At 42.1% G+C, this 18,292-nt stretch overlaps 3 protein-coding genes across 3 annotated transcripts in view; 2 read left to right on the forward strand and 1 right to left on the reverse strand.

Annotated features, from left to right (window-relative positions):
- LOC103607323 (Fanconi anemia group D2 protein-like) overlaps positions 1-2,333 on the forward strand; it is a gene marked incomplete at its 5' end in the record, with an annotated part of 22,626 nt that extends 20,293 nt beyond the window's left edge. The window contains 2 exons of the mRNA XM_008591840.1: positions 208-303; positions 1,939-2,333. Coding sequence (XP_008590062.1) covers positions 208-303; positions 1,939-2,013 — 171 coding nt within the window. The remainder of the gene's footprint in view (positions 1-207; positions 304-1,938) is intronic.
- Positions 1-4,145, reverse strand: part of FANCD2OS (FANCD2 opposite strand) — an 18,728-nt gene extending 14,583 nt beyond the window's left edge. Inside the window, exon 1 of the mRNA XM_008591837.1 lies at positions 3,564-4,145. Coding sequence (XP_008590059.1) covers positions 3,607-4,143 — 537 coding nt within the window. The 5' untranslated portion in view covers positions 4,144-4,145 and the 3' untranslated portion in view covers positions 3,564-3,606. The remainder of the gene's footprint in view (positions 1-3,563) is intronic.
- Positions 4,146-11,207: 7,062 nt separating this feature from the next.
- Positions 11,208-18,292, forward strand: part of BRK1 (BRICK1, SCAR/WAVE actin-nucleating complex subunit) — a 10,460-nt gene continuing 3,375 nt past the window's right edge. The window contains exon 1 of the mRNA XM_008591838.1: positions 11,208-11,367. Coding sequence (XP_008590060.1) covers positions 11,250-11,367 — 118 coding nt within the window. The 5' untranslated portion in view covers positions 11,208-11,249. The remainder of the gene's footprint in view (positions 11,368-18,292) is intronic.

The following is an 18,292-nucleotide window of genomic DNA, read 5'->3' on the forward strand; positions in this document are numbered from 1 at the left end:
GTGGTCCTAGCTTGGCTGTTGTTACATTTTTATAGTTGTAAATTGGTTGATTTGTGGGAGAGTGACGCTGGGGACTGTCTATTCTGCCATCTTGAACGGAACTCTCTAATGTCTTCCTTTGTATTGCCTGTAAACTCAGCCTTTTTCCCCGAGACTCCAAATGTTATCATTATAACCCACCATTTGTCTTGGTCCATCCATATTTAGGGTGAAGAGATTATGTCCCAGCATTCCCAGGAGAGTACAGCAGATGAGAGTGAGGATGACATGTCATCCCAGGTCTCCAGGAGCAGAGCAACAGAGGTACCTCAGCAAAAGGCACCAGAGTCACATTGACAGTTGTATTTTGTTAACTGTTCTGAGTTGGTAGAGAGAGCAGAACTTTGCCTGCTTATGTTATTATCAGATAACTTCTATGCCCATCTCCATTCCCTCCAATAAAAACTACTTAGCTTATATGAATTCTGTGGGACCTAGAAAAAACAATCACTCAATCGTAGAATCGCTCTTGAGTATCTCGAGTTGTAGCATATGTTATGGAGTTGAAAATTCCCTTCCAATATAGCCTCCTATTTTCCATGAATTTATATCTGAAACCATTTTAGAAGGAGAAAAGGAGAGGTCAAAGTATTCTCTGAATGCTGAGAAGAATAAGTTAAACCTTTTAAACATGTTTGAACATATGAAAACAGAAATGTGAAAGTATTTGGTGAAAGCCAAAGCACAGAGTCAGCAGCTGCCACCACAGGGGAATAAAATAAGGATAGAGATTTTTATTCTTTTCTGTGGCACAGATGCTTCTGAGAATTTTAAGAAAGCTAAATAAAAATGTGTACATTTATAAATTTGCTACATTTCAAGTGGGTTATCGATACTAAGAAGCTCAGCTTTAAGGCTGGCCAGTTAGGTCACTTGGGAGAGCATGGTGCTGCTAACACCAAGGTCATGGGTTCGGATCTCTATACTGGCCAGCCACAAAAAAAAAAGGCAGCTCAGATTTAAGAACCCCTGCTGTGGGCCCTCTCTGTAGCACAATTGGAGGCTGGTGCAGAAAGACTTAGGTATGAAAAGTCCCTTTATGTACATGGCTTTCAGTTTATTTTTTGTTTGTTTTTTTGCAGATGGTTAGTGTGCAGATTGGAACCATGACTTTGAGGTTGTAAGGCCGCGTTCTACCCACCTGAGCTAACTGGCCAGTTCATGGTCCTCCGCTTAATTAACATGCCTTCTCTATCTTGTTCTCATAAAGAATTTGAGGCAGACAATATCCTATTAGTTTGATACTTTCTCCTAAGCAAACCTTCCATACTAGAGTTGCAAACCAGACAAAATTATGTGCAGGATTCCTATTGGGATACACCAGTACTTTTAACAAATATTTCATTCTATATTGAGTGCCCATTTTGTAGAGCAGCAGTAGAGATTTAGGACGATGGCTTATTTAAAGGTCAAGTAGAGCTGGCCGGTTAGTTCAGTTCCAGCCAGCTGCCAAAAAACAAAGCAAAAAATCATGCAAATTTGGTTCAGTTGCAGAATGGCATGAGTCAATATTACAATGACCTCTCTGTGTGGTCTTGGCTTAGAGTTTATGGTGTCAAGAAGAATGGGGAGCCTCTGATTGATTTTACAAATGAATGGTTTAAAATCTATCATTGGGGGCCTGCCTGTGGCTCACTCGGGAGAGTGTGGTGCTGATAACACCAAGGCCATGGGTTCAGATCCCATATAGGGATGGCCAGTTAGCTCACTGGGTGAGCATGGTGCTGACAACACCAAGTCAAGCGTTAAGATCCCCTTACCAGTCACCTTTAAAAAAAAAATCTATCATTGGTTTTAACAATGATAACAGGACAGTTATATACATCCTGTAGGAGATGTATTGCAATTCATAGGGTCACCCAGAGTGGCGACCTAAAATATTTGTCATTTGTCCCTTAGAATGATGAAGAAGATGAAGCAAGTGCTGGAGAAAAGGAGCAAGATAGTGATGAGAGTGATGGTGACTCCGATTAGACCCCACAGAGACTGTTGCCCCCTTCCCAGATCTCTGCCAGCCTCTTAACCATTTTGTATTCTGCTGTCTGCCTTTCTAACTGGAAGCATCCTATTTTGTCCTAAAAAGAGAGGGCTTTATTTAATTAACTTAATTGTGGTAGATTGTCTAAATTGTTAAAGTCCCTGGCTCAAGATTCCAGTGTAGCATTATTTATTGGTTTGGATAAACATGGCAGTGCTATGCTGCAGAGTAAAAAATTTGAGTCGCGGGCCGGCCCGGTGGCGCACTGGAGAGTGTGCCGCTTGGAGTGCGGCAGCGCTCCCGCTGAGGGTTCGGATCCCATGTGGAGACCGGTTCCCGCTCACTGGCTGAGCGCGGTGCGGGCGCAACACCAAGGGTTGTGATCCCGTTGCCGGTCCCCGGTATGGGCGTGACACCGAGGGTTGCGATCCCGTTGCCAGACAGTAAAAAAGACAAAATGGGAAAAAAAAAATTTGAGTCGCAATTCTGGGCTTTCAGAGCTGGTTTTGAAACTCTTTTATGTATTCTAGAATTTAGATTTGTACCAGTTTTACAAATAAATCCTGTTCTGAGTTATACCTTGGCTACCTCATTCCTCTTTGTGGATTTTCTTTATGATTCAAGGATTAGATGGAATTGAGTTTTGTGCAGAGAGATGATGGAGACTAGTGCCAACGTAGTTCTAGCGATTAAATCATGTCTCCCATTATAAGGACCATCTTCACTTGAGATGAGCAGATCTTTGTGATCTTTTTGAAGGAGTGACTTGAACAAGAATGTCAATGCCTAAAGAAAGTCAAAAGGAATATTTTGGCTGCTTTTAAAATTTCTTTGGTCATTGTGTTAGTATAAGACAAAGGGGGAAAAGGCAGCATCATACTCAGGTTGACTTTATATACGTAATGTTTATTTCCATAGTATTATGAGTTATACCCATAATCTAGTTGTAAGAATGCTACAAAATTACTTGTAGTTTGTTAGAAGTAGAGCATTAGGAGTACACTTCAGCTAAAATGGGGGACTTATGTCTTCTGCCAGAAAGCACAGTTTCAGTGCTGCTACCAAGTTCTTTTTTGCCAGGCTGTAAATATTGTTTAATATTCCTTAATATTTCTACCCCCTTTTGAACTCTCCAGTGGTATTAGGGTATGGCTGGTTAGAGTTTGTTATTGTTTTGGAAGGTGCGTGGGGGTGGAACGACTTTGTTTTTAAACTAATCTTTGACTCACATGTACATTTTTAACCCCTTTATCCTCTGGTACATAAAAATCCATACATCTTCTTCCTTGACACCCCCGCCCCCCACAAATCATTGTGGTCTTATGTGTTTAAGTGAGTTCACACTAAGCTCATTGATTTATATGGTTTGTTTAATGGTTCTTTAGCACATATACATGTCAATGCTAGTTCAGCTCTCTTTTACATGGTTGTTCAACTTTACATTGGGGCTCCTGAACTGTCACTGCTTAACAGAACAATAAGATGGCTAGGGCGATGTCACAGTCTCATTTACATGGATGGTTTTCTGTAAGCTTCAGGTACATACCAAAGGACATGGTGTGAAGAACTGGGGAACAGATGGGGAGCCTTTACTTGGAGTGTTGCAAGGCAAAGGTGCACTTTTTGTACGTTGCATACAGCAAGAGGATAGAGCGCAGCATCTGTTTGCACATAGTCACTGTCATCTGAATCTGAGGCTCCTTAAGTCCAGTGGGCCACTGGTGCTCCCTGCCGATGATTTTGCAAAAGGCTGACTTGTCTGAAACTCTGAAGGTTCCAGTCCACTTTGGTGGCTGAGCCGTGATGACCCTGCCAAAGACAGAATCCACTCCATTGAGGCGGACAGGCTTGGGTTTCCTGACCAGTCCTTTCTTGTTGTTCATGGTTTGGAGGTCTGACATGTGGCAGGGTAACTTGGGACTCACTCCAGTTTCCAGGAATGGGCTGTCAAGGACTAGAGTAACCTCCTGAAAGCATAGCTGCACTTCAAGGTCAGAAGGGGTGTGTGGGAAACGGGGGGAAGCCCTAAAGGGGTGCTTGGAGGAAGGTGTAGGTGTTGTGTGACGCAGCCATTGGAAGCTCTCGTCTAGTGGGGTCCATGGTGACCAGAGCTGGTATCCTGCCATTGACAGCCCTAAAAGAGAAGAATCAGAACATGGAATTTCCCTGGCATGCTTTTGGTGAGGGCATGGCCGATCAAATTCGCATCTCTTGGTGTCATTATTGACTTAAACTTACTCTGTAGTTCTCAACAGATAAAGTATTAGTAATTCTACAAAGGGTAATAGGAGATGGTAACTAGTATTGAATCTGACAACTGCTATGTGTATTAAAGGTTTATTAAACCTATCATAAGCCTCTGAAGGTAATTAATTCTTAACCCATTTTACAGATGAAATGGATTTGTCCGAAATGGAATATCCCAGTCCACCATTAGGACCTATGCTGTGTTGGTAACTGCTAAAGGCAGAATCTATTCCTCTGAGTTGGCAGAGGCTGCTGGTACTTCATGATGAGACCTTGTTATTTCAGATTAGAAGACACTCAGAAAGGCCATGTCTTAAAAATGTTTGTGACTCTAACCCCATGTACTTTACACCAATGGTTCTCAAAGTATGATCCCTGAACTAATAGCTTCATCATCATTTGGGAACCTGGTAGAAATGCAAATTCTTGCGCCCCACCCTAAACCTACAGAATCAAATTCTGGGAGTGGGGCCCAGCAATCTGTATTTATACAAACCCTCTAGGGGTTCTGTTGCACGTTGTAGTTTGAGAACTTATGCCATTCTTTTTTAGCAACTCTAGCTTTCACTATTCGTTATGGAGACAGTCTCCTTTTGTCCTTAAGAGCCTTTGTGTTTTGTTTTGTTTTGTTTTGTTTTGTTTTGTTTTGGCAGCTGGCTGGTACAGAGATCCGATTCCTTGACCTTGATGTTACAAGGCTGTGTTCTAACCAACTGAGCTAACCGGCCAGCCTCAAGCCTCTGTTTCCTGACACAGAGCAGCTCTTGCAGAGCCCTGGGCTATGCACCACCTGGGTTACGTACCACCGCAGAGGAGTTATACCAGGTTGGGAGGGAAAAAAGTTTCCAAAGGTCAGTCTTTTAAAATTGTTAGTTTTTGTTTTTCTAAGTATGGGTTATTTTTTTGTTTGGTTTTGTTTTCATCTATAGGAGACCTGCTGGTTAAAATCTTGATTTTTTTTTTCCTTTGAAGATAAAGGAAAGGGCTAGGAGGATATTGCTAACTCAAAATTTATCCAAGCAGAATTTGGATTTTCCATCATTATTCTTCAAAATTGCCAGTGTATGAGGGGTTTTACTGAATTTGGGAGAGGCTAACGTTTTTTGGGCACCTACCTAATGTTTGAGGACATAGCAGGTCCCTCTTCTTTCCAGCCAAGTATATTCCTCTGCCCCTTCTCACTTCTCCCACAAAAGGTAATGGCAGATCTGATCCCATCCCATCCAGTAATTGCCCTGAAAATGCTGTGAAAAGTTGACACCTCCACCATAGCTTGTGAGACAGTAAGGTTTTTAAAAAACCGTTGGTGGGGCCGGCCCAGTGGCGCACTGCAGGGTGCGCCACTTGGGAGCGCGGCGGCGCTCCCGCCGAGGGTTCGGATCCCATGTGGTGACCGGTTCCCGCTCACTGGCTGAGCGTGCCGTGGGCGCAATACCGAGGGTTGCGATCCCGTTGCCGGTCAGTAAAAAAGACAAAAAGGAAAAAAAAAACTGTTGGTGACATTTCAAACTAGAAGACCTGCCCCTGACAATGGTTAGTATAAAGGAGATTTGTTGATTTCCTCCAACTAGTATGTTTCTCATGATCTATGCAAGCCTTTTGCAAATTATTACGTGTTCAAATATCAGGGCTGCCTTAGGATGAGAAACTGAAACCCAAAGGACAATTATCTATTCCAAACAGCCTATGAAAGGCACTGATGCTTGATATCTTGATATTACCAGTATATATCCAAAATCAGGGCTATTCTGGTATACCACCATGGCAAGATGGAGGTGGAGGGTATCAATTCCTCTGAGCATATGACCAAATAACGTATTTAGCCCCAGGATCCTTTTCTTGGCTCATCGTCTAAGAGGAAATAGAGCCAGAAGTAAAAGCCTTTGTCATATGTCCAGCCTAACCAACATGGGACGAGAGGGTTCTGACCTTAGGTCTTTTCACCCCTGCACATGAGGCTTAAATAAAGATGATTCACTACAGTGGAGTGAGATGGCTCACTCCAGGAGGAGTTGAACTTAGGAGGTCTGTTCAGGCTACTCCAATAGCTCCCAGTTCCTCTGGCCAAAAAGACTTCCCCTTCATTCCACTCCTCCTGTGCCAAGACCCCGTGCCTCAATTTCCCCACCTGGGAACGGAGAAGGCAGCGCCGAAGTGCAGCTGAGGTTCTCGTGTATTGTAAACCGAGATCCAGAGGGGCTAGAGCTTCCTGAGTGTGGAAGGCTTCCCCGACCCTCTGGAAAAAGGCGCCTGTCTCCCAGGGGTCCTTACACGGTGGCGGGGACCAGACGGCTCTGGCCGAGGCGGAGGCGGTGGTGGGAGCCCGGGGCTGGTCCCATTATGCGGGCCGGGGGCTCACCTAATGAACTCGGCGGGTCGCACGCTCCATAGTGGCGGCCGCTGTTCCCGGGCCGCATCTTTTCTCCGCCGGGCTCCTGGCAACTGCCTTTGTGACCCAAGACAACTGTGGGGGCGGGGAGCCCAAGCAGTGGTAGGGGGCTGGGGGCTCGAGACGCCCGCCCCTATTGGAGGCATCAGGGCTGGACTCCCCACCCCCAGCTCCTTAAAGCGCCTGGTCCAGGACACAGGCTTCACGAAGGTGAGTTCGAATACCGTCTCCTCTGTTCTCCCCACCCTGCCATACCTGTGTGCCCTCGATCATGTCACAAAGGACAGACTGCTCCACTTCAAGGGCTGTAGTCAGGAACCTTCGTAGAAGTCCCAGGACCTATAGTTTGTGTTATCCTGCTCCGTGGGTAGTTGGGCTGAGTGACCCAGAGCCCTGAAGGCCATTGTTGCTATACCAGAATGATCCCGGAGCAAGAAGACAATTTACAAATGCTCACCTATCAAGAGCAACAGGAAGATATACATGTCTTTCCTTGACTTCTTGATAGAAAACCTTTCTCTGCTTTCTGGTAAATCTCAAAAAGGATAATTCTGTTCCTTTCTTGTTGCTGAAAAACTGGCACTTTCACCATGGTGAAAGTGGTTTCATAATTTGGTAATCATCACTTCAAACAATTATTACCCTGGATGGCTGAGGGAAGGGAGGAGTCTACCCACTGCTTCCTGTATGCCCAGTGCCTGGCTATTGCAGTGCCTGGCAGTGAGCATGCCCTCTGGAAGTGAAGGAGAGTTTAGACAGAGAGTCAGAAACTGGAGAGGGGCAGAGAATGATGAGACTTGGAAGAGACAAATGATTTTGAATTATAAAACTTTTCTCTCAGTTTATTTTTATTTTTCTCTTGAATAAAAAGCACATCTGTTCTTTAAAAAGTAAACAAAACAGTAGTTTTTTATTTAGTTTTTATTGCATAGTGGTTTTTTTTTTTTTTAATGAAAGTCCCCAAAGCAAAATTGAATGATTAAAAATTACTGGATATGTACCATCCAGCAATAAATAAATAGAGAGGACTTCAATCTGTACCACAGTCCTCTGTGCATTCTGCCCAGCTCTAAGGGACATGTTCTCAGAAGTGCCTTTGCCATCAACTCCAAGTCTGATATCCAGCTCCATATGGAAAACTAGAATCTCCAATACTACACATTACTGATGACCTTCAACATCGGCTTGGTCTGTATCATGTAGTGGTCAACATTCTGGTTGCACTGTTCAGGGAGTCTCATGACAATAGCCGCATTTTGCTCTGCCAAAAGCTAACACATTTCTTTCAAGGCAGCCAGCAACATTGCTGTGGTGTATGCCCACACTGTATCCAACCTTAGATGTCTCAACGTGTTACATTTATCCATTTATCGTGGCACAACCATGGTATCACAAAGTGTTAGTAGGAATTCTAAGTACTGAATTGATAGGCCCGGGTACACAAATGATGTTCCAAGTGCATATGATTGCAAAGGAGGCTCAAATGACCAGGCTTAAAGCAATTGACATGTTTCTTTGAAAATTTTATTCCTCATTGATTCTTACACCTGGAGTCATTGACAAGATCCCCAAGTTCTGTGACGAGTATGACCAACTCAAAGCAAAGACAGGGACCCAGTTCCCCTATGTTAAGGCGATCTGCTACCTGGAAACACTCCCTGTTGCACCAATAGCATTCCCAAAGCTAGACTCTGTAGCCCTGCAGCATGCATCAGAAACAATTCCTGTGATGAAGTACTACCATGCTGGCAAACCCCTAACTGGAGGGCTTCTTTGATAGCAAGCTCTGAAAGGTGTTCAGGAAAAAGCTTCGGCTGAACATTTTTCACTCCATAACAGCATCGTATCCTTGAGTGGTTTGGAATCACAGGGGAGATCCTAGGAAAGGATCTTTCTATACAGAAAGTCAAGCAAAAAGACAAGAGCTGAGTCTGACTCATCCGTGGAAGATGATTAATCATTAAAAAAAAAAGTTGGCTTTCTGCTTTCTGCATAATAAACTGTAAACTGATCATGAGTGCGTGCTTTGTAAGGAGCTAGGCACTGTAGTGTTATACTTTCTCACATAATCCTCCCAACAATCCTAACCCATCCAAGTTGTTATCTCTGTATTACACATAAACCAAACCTCAGAGCAGCAAATTTACTCCTCTATGGTAGATTTGATGTTTGGAACTGAGATTCACTACCTTTAAAGGTAAAGCAGGTCCATCTTACTTCTCTTTGTTTTTTTTTGTTTTTTGGGTTTTTTTCATTATTAATTTTTTTTCTTTTTTCTTTTTTTTTTTGATTATTGTGGCCCATTACCGAAACCTCCCTCCCTCCCTCTTCCCTCTCCCCCCTCCCTCCCAACAATGTCCTTTCTGTTCGCTTGTCGTATCAACTTCAAGGAATTGCAATCGTTATGTCTTCTCCATCCCCCGTTTTTTTTGTGTGTGTGTGCATGTGAATTTATTTATTTTTAGCTCCCATCAATAAGTGAGAACATGTGGTATTTCTCTTTCTGTGCCTGACTTGTTTCACTTAATATAATTCTCTCAAGCTCTTACTTTTCTTTTCCAAAGAGAATATTCATTTCATTCAATTAAATTTATTTCAGTTTCATTCAAGAGAAATTTCTTGATTAACTATTGATATGAGCCTATGGAAGTTCTTTGGGGGATGTAAGAATAATTAGAATTTAATTCTTGTGCTTGAATAGAAAAAAAAAATCTCAGGGAAGGGTTTACTGAGGGTCGGGGAAGGAGGTCGGTCATCTGGATCAGGCAGCTGACAAGCATTTGTTGAGGAGCTATTTCTTGTATAGAACATGGGACTAAGCATGTTGGAGGAATGTGAGATAAACAAGGCGCACTCCCTGATTGTGCTGAGCTTTCCATACAACAGAGAGCACCACACATTTACGTAGAAAATGATTTGAGATCTTTCAGCAAGATGAATTTAAAGAGATGTAGAGAGAAAGGAGCTAATATTCACTGAACAGTTTATTTTATTTCATTTTGTTTATTCAACAGATGTTAATAATTAAGTGCCTGTTATGTGCCAGGAGCTACTCTATATGCTGGATATACATCAAAAAGTCTACATATCCTTGTAATGGTTTACCAGCACTATTTCATATTATTACACAATCACCTTTATTCTGGCTGAATTGTGTCCCACCCCCAAATTCATATGTCAAAGTCTTAACCCCCAATACTTCAAAATGTGACTTTACTTGAAGAGAGAATCTTTATTTATTTATTTATTTATTTTTCCCATTTTTTAAAAAAATTTATTTATTTATTTTTTCCTTAATTTTATTTTGTTGATATACAATGAGGTTGATTATTGTGGCCCATTACTGAAACCCCCGTCCCTCCTCCCTCCCCCCCCCCCCCCCCCCCAACCTCCTTTCTGTTTGCTTGTCATATCAACTTCAAGGAGTCGTAGTTGTTAAGTCTTCTCCCCCCTCCCCCCCGGTTTTTTTGTGTGTGCGTGTGAATTTATTTATTTATTTTTAACTGCCACCAATAAGTGAGAACATGTGGTATTTCTCTTTCTGTGCCTGACTTGCTTCACTTAATATAATTCTCTCAAGGTCCATCCATGTTGTTGCAAATGGCAGTATTTCATATGTTTTTTTAGCTGAGTAGTATTCTATTGTGTATATGTACCACATTTTCCGTATCCACTCATCCGATCGTGGACATTTGGGCTGGTTCCAACTCTTGGCTATTGTAAAGAGTGCTGCAATGAACATTGGGACTTCTCTTTGAATGTGAGCAAAATACTACTCCAACAGAATCACTTAGGATATACAGCCTCAAATGGCAGGGAGCCTACTGGATTTCTAGGGTTCTCTAGTTTTTGATATCCATTATTTATTTTAGAAATAATTTGTATGATTATGTAGGAGAGTTCAGACAGACTTTGACCTGTTTTCAGAGTGGTACAGCGAAAACATAATGGGGTCTAGAATCAGCTGGTTAAGGTCCACCACTTGTATTCAAAGGGGCATTTTTTTTTTCTTTTTCAATGATTTTTTAAATAAAATGATTAGGTCAAAAGGTTTGAAATTTTTTACAGCTCTTTATATCAATTTACAAATTTCCCTATGAAAGGATTATGACAGCCTGCAGTGTGACCAGCTATTTACAAGCTTACCAATTTAGCCTTAGCCTCTCCATCACTGGGTGTTAGTGTTACAAAAAAACCCAGGGTCATCAGGTTGCGTCCTTAACAGGCATTTTTATAACGACTCCTATTTAGCGTGGTTTAAGGGGCTGTACCGATCTTCTTGCCAACCCCAAAACAAGAGCTGAGGAGGAGGTAGAACCCACGCGCCCCCCAACAACCATACTGCCGAGTGACGAGCGTGGGTGCGTTGCTCTTGGCGCATGCGCTCTCCACCCTTCCTGCCGGAGCTCAGGCATCTGTTTTCCCGGGCGTGGGAGCCCCGCGAAAACGCCGGGGAGGACGTGACGTCGCGCAGGCGCACCAGAATGCCCGTGGATTCGTGGGGGCCGAGGGATGGGTGTGGGCTGGCGGCGCAGGCGCACTAGCGGCCTGTAGGGTCGGGGCGTCTGCGCAGTCGCTTTTCCTTAGGCGGCTGCCATGGCGGGGCAAGAAGATCCGGTGCAGCGAGAGATTCACCAGGACTGGGCGAACCGGGAGTACATTGAGGTCATCACCAGTAGCATCAAGAAAATCGCGGACTTTCTCAACTCGTTCGTAATAACTTCGTATAGCATACATTATACGAAGTTATACGAAAATAGAGAGGACTTCAATCTGTACCACAGTCCTCTGTGCATTCTGCCCAGCTCTAAGGGACATGTTCTCAGAAGTGCCTTTGCCATCAACTCCAAGTCTGATATCCAGCTCCATATGGAAAACTAGAATCTCCAATACTACACATTACTGATGACCTTCAACATCGGCTTGGTCTGTATCATGTAGTGGTCAACATTCTGGTTGCACTGTTCAGGGAGTCTCATGACAATAGCCGCATTTTGCTCTGCCAAAAGCTAACACATTTCTTTCAAGGCAGCCAGCAACATTGCTGTGGTGTATGCCCACACTGTATCCAACCTTAGATGTCTCAACGTGTTACATTTATCCATTTATCGTGGCACAACCATGGTATCACAAAGTGTTAGTAGGAATTCTAAGTACTGAATTGATAGGCCCGGGTACACAAATGATGTTCCAAGTGCATATGATTGCAAAGGAGGCTCAAATGACCAGGCTTAAAGCAATTGACATGTTTCTTTGAAAATTTTATTCCTCATTGATTCTTACACCTGGAGTCATTGACAAGATCCCCAAGTTCTGTGACGAGTATGACCAACTCAAAGCAAAGACAGGGACCCAGTCCTCCTGCCAGCCGCACTTTCCTCCTCGCGCCCTGACCTTCACGCTGGGCTGTCTCTGTGGGGTTGTCCTGCCCCGAGCGGAGCTCATCGGCTCCACTGCCACCCCCCGACCCACTAACAAGTCCTTTCCCAGACTCCTCAGGCAGCCCCTTCCAGCCTCGGTGTGTTTTCTTTTCAGCGGCCTCCACGCCTCCTTCGTGTTCCACTTTCATTCCAGTCCCCACTTGGCACTTCAAGGGCGCAGCCCTGACCGTGTCTGGACTGTTTCAAGACTCTTGACGGTTCCAGGGCGGGCAGGTTGTCTCAGTTGGTTGGATCCCTGTGCCCGCCAGACGCTAATAAAGTCTCCTGACGGGTCCCCCATCTCCTTCAGGATCAAGTCGAAACACGTCAGCGCCTGCCATTTGGGCACCCTTCTCAGCCACTCTGCAGTCCTTCCTGTCACCCACGCATGCTGTGCTGAGGGTGGTGGGAGATGAGGTCCGGATCGTGCGGGGCCTTGGAAATCCTCTCTGTATTGCTGGTATCTAGCTTGTAAGTGTTCTGTCCCCTTCTAGCCCGTTCCTCAGAGCGAACATAGGGTAGATGCCTTGAACAGAGAGGCAGCTTTACCGAGATCTCTCCTAGGCATGGCCTGCTTGCGACAGTCTTAAACTCTTTCTGCACTGTTTGTATCCTTGAGGACAGCAAGCCCGTAACAGAGACTCCTACCCATGTTCTCCTAGTGTTTCTTTAAGAGAACTAGGCACTGGGTAGACTCTTGTGTGATTACAAGGTGCAGGGATGGACATCTAACGATCTTTTTCCAACTTGTGTTCTTTGGTTCCACTATTTCAGCAGCATTAAGCACTTAATATTAAATAGGGGAAACTGATGTATTAAAAGTATTTTTAAATGAATTATTTTCTAGCTAGAGGACTGATGAGCCCTAAGGAGTATAAAAGTGACAGAGCAAGTGTTTTGTCAGAAAGCATCAGCAAGAGAAACTGGATCTTAGCACAAGACTCTCTCTTAAGGTACTGGGGAGGAGAGGAAGCACAGAATAAGAACCATTTCCTACATTCAAAGAATTTCTAATCTTGAAGATGAAATGATGAAATAGTGACAACTTAACGACAAAACAGAACATTGTTTTTGTATTAATATATTTACACCAAGATCAAGGGTTCAGATCCCTATATTGGCCAGCACCCCCCCCCCAAAAAAAAAACCCTATGTATTAATGTATTTACATATAAGGTGTAAAGGACGGTAACTTTTATGACTTGATATAGCGGATTTCCTTACCAGGGTATAAGGATGAAGGTAGTATTAATGAGAGAAGAGAATCGTATAAATATATGTCAGCATACACATTCATACTCATAAATTGCTGTGGGGGTTGTAGGAGGGAATGGTAATCAAGAAATCGTAGATCTCATGTATCCTGAAATTTTTTTGACAAACATAAGTGAAAACATAGTGGAAAAGACAAGTGGGTTTGGAGTTAGGAGGCCCAAGTTCAAAGAGGCTAGACTGATTCATGAACTGAGAATATTTGAGAAATATTGACCCATTTGCTCTGTTACTCAGTCTGGATTTTCTGAGATTTCTCAGAAAGCTTTTTTTTTAAGGTTCTGTACAAACAGTTTCAGTGTTTTTTGTTTGCTTTTTAGTGGCTGGCCAGTATGAGGATCCAAACCGTCGACATTGTATTTATCAGTACTATAAACTGTTTCAATGTTAGTTCTCATAATTGGTTTTTCCTGCTTTCCTAGAGAGCTGATTTTTTTTTTTTTTTTTTTTTTGCTCAGAAAGCTTTTTTTTTAAGGTTCTGTACAAACAGTTTCAGTGTTTTTTGTTTGCTTTTTAGTGGCTGGCCAGTATGAGGATCCAAACCGTCGACATTGTATTTATCAGTACTATAAACTGTTTCAATGTTAGTTCTCATAATTGGTTTTTCCTGCTTTCCTAGAGAGCTGATTTTTTTTTTTTTTTTTGGCAGCTGGACAGTACTGGGATCTAAACCCATGACCTTAATGTTATAAGACGGTGCTCTAACCCGCTAATCTAACAGGCTAGCCAGAGCTGAAATATTATTGGCGGTTCTTCACAGCATTCTTTACTCATAACTTTCCCTCAAGGGAATGGCCAGATAGGAGAAACCAAAGTATTTCATGCGAGGGGACAGGATGGACTGATGACAGCATCATAATTTTGTGGCTTTGGCTTAGTATGGAGAGGCAGTGGAAAGCAGCTGGGAAAATCAATGACAGAGGGTTTTAACTTTGTTTTTAAAAACAGAATTAAAAGACTTCATTTTTCTGGTATGGGTTAATATCTGATATGTACCAATAGAATATTCAAGCACACTATATAGAAGGTCAGTTCAATTAGTAAAGCATTGAGAATAATAAGTCAAACTGGGACTGCTTTTCCAAATTTAAAAGGGATCTAGCATTTTAATCCCCCAATTTGGACCCTGGTAATGTAATAACTTCATTTCTGAGCACAGAATTGTATTAGTAAACTTTTAGTTCATGTACATTTATCTTTGACGTCAGTCTTCTTGGCATATCACACCCATGACATTTATAATGGATGAGTCTTGGAACTAACTGAAAATTGAAGAGTTTGCAGTGCAGAGAAAAACTGTTGCTTTTTCTTTATAAGCAAGGAAATATCTGCTCTGAAATTTTTACATCAAATATGTGTGAGTCACATTTTATGATCAGCGAGAGAATAAAGACTTTTCTTTTTACTTTGGATTTCCAACAAGTCCTAAACTGAGGAAATACATATACAGAATTCCAACCTTTAGGAGCCAGAAGTGGTGGCTTCCCTTAGCATAGGCCATTATCCTTCCTCAGAGTGGTGATAATGGCCAAATGTTTGGAGTAATTACTTGGTGGTTTTTGAAGAAAGTAAGGAAGAACAGAATTGTGATGCAAGATGAAAAGTTAAAGCAGTTTGACTTAGCAGTTAGGTGTGCCTGAAGCAAGTTCCTGAAGATTGACTATATTATGAAACAAGAGTTTAGACAAAGGCCAACAGGCTGAGAAATTGGATAAATCATAAGAATAGACTTGAGAACATTGTCTTGGCATTGGATGATTCAGAATGAATGTGTGGGGGCTGTATTTTCCCATTCTAAACCCTTAGCATGACTCCTCAGTATATCTGTGGGACTTATACTGTGTTTATGATATGATTTTGGTGGTGCAAAGATTCAACAGGAGTTTACTGTGAGTGGACATCTGGGGTTCTTTGAAAATGGCAGCAATCCTGGAATCTTTATCCTGACTACAGAGTGTGTATAGGCCATGTGTTTTGGAGAGGGAACTGTTTTTCCAAGACAGCTAATGACTTTCTGAACAGCTTTTACTATGGGATCACAGCTGGTGAGAGGAGAGTCATGATCTTTCTGTGGTTTTTCTCTTTCAGTGTTGGAAGTGTTGGGAGACCACCTGAACCTGAGGACACACACATTATAATTTAGTGATAGCATCCTTACACTAGGCCTATTCTGTACTTTGGAATTGGTGAAGTTTCTAAAAATAGACTGTCAGAGGTTATAGCTTTTCATTTCTAGAAATAAAAATTACTGTTATTTATTTTTTCTGATTTTTAAAGCTTATATGTTCAGGGAAGTATAATGAAAAAATAAAGAATGTGGCTATTTTAAAAATCTGTTTTTGTACTTAGCAACAAATATACCATGCCTGTTGTGACCCCAGCTTTGTGTCAGATGCTGAAAGAAATAAATAGGAATAAATGGACATAGTACCTAGTCCTAAGAAATTTAGAATTTTCTTGGAGAAATAAGACTTACTTGCAGAAACGAGAAAGGCAGTGTTGATTTTTGTAGTGCTATGGTTATATGCAATAAGAGTTCAGAGAAGGAGCTGTCTGATAACTGATGTTTGTCAGCAGGTGATGATGTATACACACCGGTAAGCTGCTGATGAGATTTGGCATTTTCAGTTTTACTCTGGTGATATGGTACACATAAATGCACTATGGTTACAGATTTGTCCAGCTGCAGAATGCTTTCCCAGTGTTTTTTATATGAACCAGTATATACTTAATGGGATCTGAAATATGACCAAAGTTTTTAGAGTTGAATATTTTGCATTCCTTAACAGTGCTTATTAATGTAGGCCAGTGGCATAGTATTGTTCTTGGATTCTGTTTTGTGTGGTTTTTTTTTTTTAGGCCACTGACCAGTACTGGGATCTGAATCCATAACCTTGGTGTTATAACACTGTGTTCTAACCAACTGAGCTAACTGGCAAGCCTGTTCTTTGATTCTGATTTATCACCAGATTGACAGAACAGAACAGCCATCCTGGAAGGAATGCACCCTCTCACCTCCCTGCCCCCATAATTTTGGTGCATCTCTTTTCATGGGAAATGACAGGTTGTCAGAGATAATATTCGTGCTCTTACTGAACAGCATACATAATGTGCTATTGAGCTTCCAAAAACCAGACTGAATAGATTTGGTCCCATTGGGCTATCCTCACAGAAAACGGCAATGTATTTAGGAAAAAGGGGGTGCTGAGGTGCTCATATTCAAGCTAGATCAGGGAATTAGAGGAAGTAGCACTCAAAGATAAAAAACAAGAATGAAGAATGTCAACAATAGGCAAATTCAAAGAGACGAAGATTAGTGGTTTCCAGGGGCTGAGGAGAACAGAATGGGAAGTGACCGTACTAACAGACACAAAGTTTCTTTTAGGGATGAAAAATGTTCTAAAATTAGATTACGGTAAATTCTATAAATAAAAAACATTGAATTGTATACTTTAACCAGATGAGCTTTATGGTATGTAAATTATATATCGATAAAGCTGTTTTTAAAAAAGAATAATGTAATGATACAATGAGGTACAGTAAAAAATAAATCAAGAATAATGAGGAGTAGCAATGAAAATGGATGTGTGGGAAAGAATAATATGGAAAAAAAATGAATAGAAAGTGGAAGAGTTGGGCTATAAGCAAATTTTAAGAGATGTGTGGAATAAATTACAGCCCCAGAGGCTCGGAAGGATGGTAGCAGTGTGCAGTGGGACATTGTGATAGGAAAGAATACCATAATGGCCAGTGAGAGAACTGGGTTCTGAAGTCAGCTCTGCTATTTCGTCCCATCAGTGACCAAAGATGGGCCCTCAGCTCATCTAGACTTTGATTTCCCCAGTCGTAAGATGAATAGAGTCATGCTAGCGTTAATCTTTTGTTCACTAACATACCAGAATCCATGTTTTTTCAATAAACATTTGTGTACCAGGCAAGATGCTAAGATTGCAAGGATTAATAAGAGGCAATGTCTGTCTCCTTTGATTAACTCGTTCTAGTGGTGAAATAGACATATAAATTACAAATACATAAATATAATTTGGTTATGTAGCGTGAACATTTCCCCATGTCATTACGTCTTCTTTAAACTTGTAATTTTTAATGGCTGTTTTATACTCCCTTATTGATATGCCATACTTTATCAAAGCATTCCTCTAATGGTGAGCATTTGGTTTTGATTTTTCACCATCATAAATAATAGTGATCAATATTCTTACTTGTGAAATCTTTATCCAGTGGGGAAATTGATAACCAAAGACCAAGTGACTGAGCCTTCTTGAAGGGGAATGTTTAGACAGGCAAGATGAGTAGGATTTGGATATGATAAAATGAAAGTTGAGGCAAGATCAGAGTGTAGGAAGATTTATCAAAATGGGTGCTGAAGTGCTTTTGCAAAACAGCCAGGAAAGAGAGAAAAAGGAAAGTTGTTAGCTAAGTGTTAAATCATTGTGTGGGAGAGTGTCTCAGAGAGCAGATATTTTAGATTTAAAAAATGAAGATTATTGAGAGATGACCGAGCAACTGTTTTGGAGGAGGGAATAGGGAATAATCACCATTCTTAGATACCTTTTTTTCTCTTGTATGTTGAGAATAGTTGGAAAAGGGGGAGACTGGCAGGTTAGCTTGCAGCCTTATAATGCCAAGGTCATGGGTTCAGATGACCATACTGGCCAGCTGCCCAGGAAAAAAAAAGAGTAATTAGAAAAAGAGTAGTTGAGGCCGGCCCGGTGGCGCACTGGATAAGTGCGCCGCTTGGGAAGCGCAGTGGCGCTCCCACCCGAGGGTTCGGATCCCACATACGGACTGGTTCCCGCTCACTGGCTGAGCAAGGCGCGGGAGCAACGCCGAGGGTTGCGATCCCGTTGCCGGTCCCTGGTCCGGTATGGGGGCAACACTGAGGGTTGCGATCCGTTGCCGGACACGGAAAAAGACAAAAGACAAAAA

This window comes from Galeopterus variegatus, unplaced genomic scaffold, assembly GCF_000696425.1.
Source record: "Galeopterus variegatus unplaced genomic scaffold, G_variegatus-3.0.2 Scaffold7336, whole genome shotgun sequence".
Taxonomy (NCBI): Eukaryota; Metazoa; Chordata; class Mammalia; order Dermoptera; family Cynocephalidae; genus Galeopterus; species Galeopterus variegatus.